We start from the raw sequence: 1632 nt of genomic DNA on the forward strand, positions 1-1632 counted from the left end.
TAAGGCCACTCGCTGCATGTTACCTGAAGAGGGGTACGGCGAACCACGGACGAGTGAAGGGGGTTAGGGGAGACTTACAGACGGACGTACATGTAGCAGGGCTAGATGTATACACGATAACATTCACGACCACAGCTTTACAAGGTCGTACGGCACTACCTGTACGGCATACATCACATGTGTACATCACATGATGTGTTTATCAACTCCATGCCTCATTTACCTTTATCTGAACATTTCACCCGAATGTATTTAGGATGTTTTCTTACCATCTTTCTATCTACCCATCGTGATGCCCGCGATATGCTTAACAGTTCGATGCTGTGCTCCCTATTCCCTCCTCCTCCTCCCTTCCCCCCGTATGTCCTTCACTCGTTCGTGGTTCGTCTTTCCCCCCTATGTTATTGTTGCTGTTTTTTTTCCTGAATTTGGGAAAACGCGGTAAGAACACCCCCCCCAATACACACACACACACACACCAACACACACACACATATTCTCCCCACACATCCCCCCCCTTCCCCCCCCCCCACACACGCACCGATAATTGACGCCTGTTGGAGGCCGTGCTTGAGGTCAAAGGGTCTGTACTGCGAGGGCGCTGACAGCATCCCCTCGCACTCCGACGGCCGCATCACCCTCACCCCCATCCCCACCCCCGTCGGGGGGAGCGGGGGCTGGTGGCCGGGTGGGGGAGTACGGGGGGTTTCACAGCCACCGCACACCATAGCATGGGCGGCATCTATCTGTGTGTGTGTGTGTGAGAGAGAGAGAGAGAGAGAGAGTGCGGGTGCGGGTGCGGGGGGGGGAATTGGGGAAATAGGGGGGATGAGGAGGAGGGGGCGTGTAGAAGGTGAAGGTGGGATGCACGTCATGAGACAGACAGACAGACGGACAGACAGACGGGTAAGCAAGCAGGCGGATAAGCAGACCTGCAGACACCCTGACTATCCTCCTCCTCCTCCTCCTCCTTATCATCATCAGCTGCAGCAGCAGCAGCAGCAGCACCACCAGCATCCGACGGTTCCCCTTTTTCCCTCCCTCCCCCCCATCCACATAACCCACCCTCGCCAGCAGCGACATGAACGCCTCCTCCCCCAGGCTCCGGGCCAGCGCCGACCGCTGCGCCGCTCGACCCCTCTGGAACGGATCCGACGCAGGAACCCACCCGCTAGAAGACGCAGCTGGCGGCGGCGGCGGCGGCGGATGAGGATGAGGAGGACAGGGAGGGGGAGAGGCAGCGGCGGGGCCGCCGCCACTGACGCCGCCGCTGGGGCCCTGGAGACCGCATGGAACTGCCGTACCGATGCCGCCGTCACCGCCGCTGCCGCCAACGGGGGTGGTTGTGGCGGTGCTCGGGACAGCGCCCCCGCTTACTCCTACCGCGGCAGCAGCGACGGCGGCGGCTGTGACGCCCGCCGCCGCCGCCGCCGTCGTGGAGGCCAACGGTGGTGGTGGTGGTGGTGGTGGTAGTGGTGGTGGAAGGTCCGGGTCTATATCGCTACCCGCGTTGACGTCCTCCAGGAAGTGAGGTTGCGCCTGCGTGTGTGTGAGAAAGGGTGAGAGTGTGTGTATGTATGTGTGTGTATGTGTGTGAGAAACGTGTATTATGTATGTATGTATGTATGTATG

General features: G+C 59.9%; 1 protein-coding gene across 1 annotated transcript in view; it reads right to left on the reverse strand.

Moving 5' to 3' along the window:
- Positions 1–1632, reverse strand: part of VOLCADRAFT_117653 (uncharacterized protein) — a gene marked incomplete at both ends in the record, with an annotated part of 11584 nt that overhangs the window by 8947 nt on the left and 1005 nt on the right. Inside the window, 3 exons of the mRNA XM_002950781.1 lie at positions 534–677; positions 1066–1140; positions 1384–1539. Of these exons, the coding sequence (XP_002950827.1) occupies positions 534–677; positions 1066–1140; positions 1384–1539 (375 nt within the window). The remainder of the gene's footprint in view (positions 1–533; positions 678–1065; positions 1141–1383; positions 1540–1632) is intronic.

Source organism: Volvox carteri (genome assembly GCF_000143455.1).
Source record: "Volvox carteri f. nagariensis unplaced genomic scaffold VOLCAscaffold_20, whole genome shotgun sequence".
Classification (NCBI taxonomy): Eukaryota; Viridiplantae; Chlorophyta; class Chlorophyceae; order Chlamydomonadales; family Volvocaceae; genus Volvox; species Volvox carteri.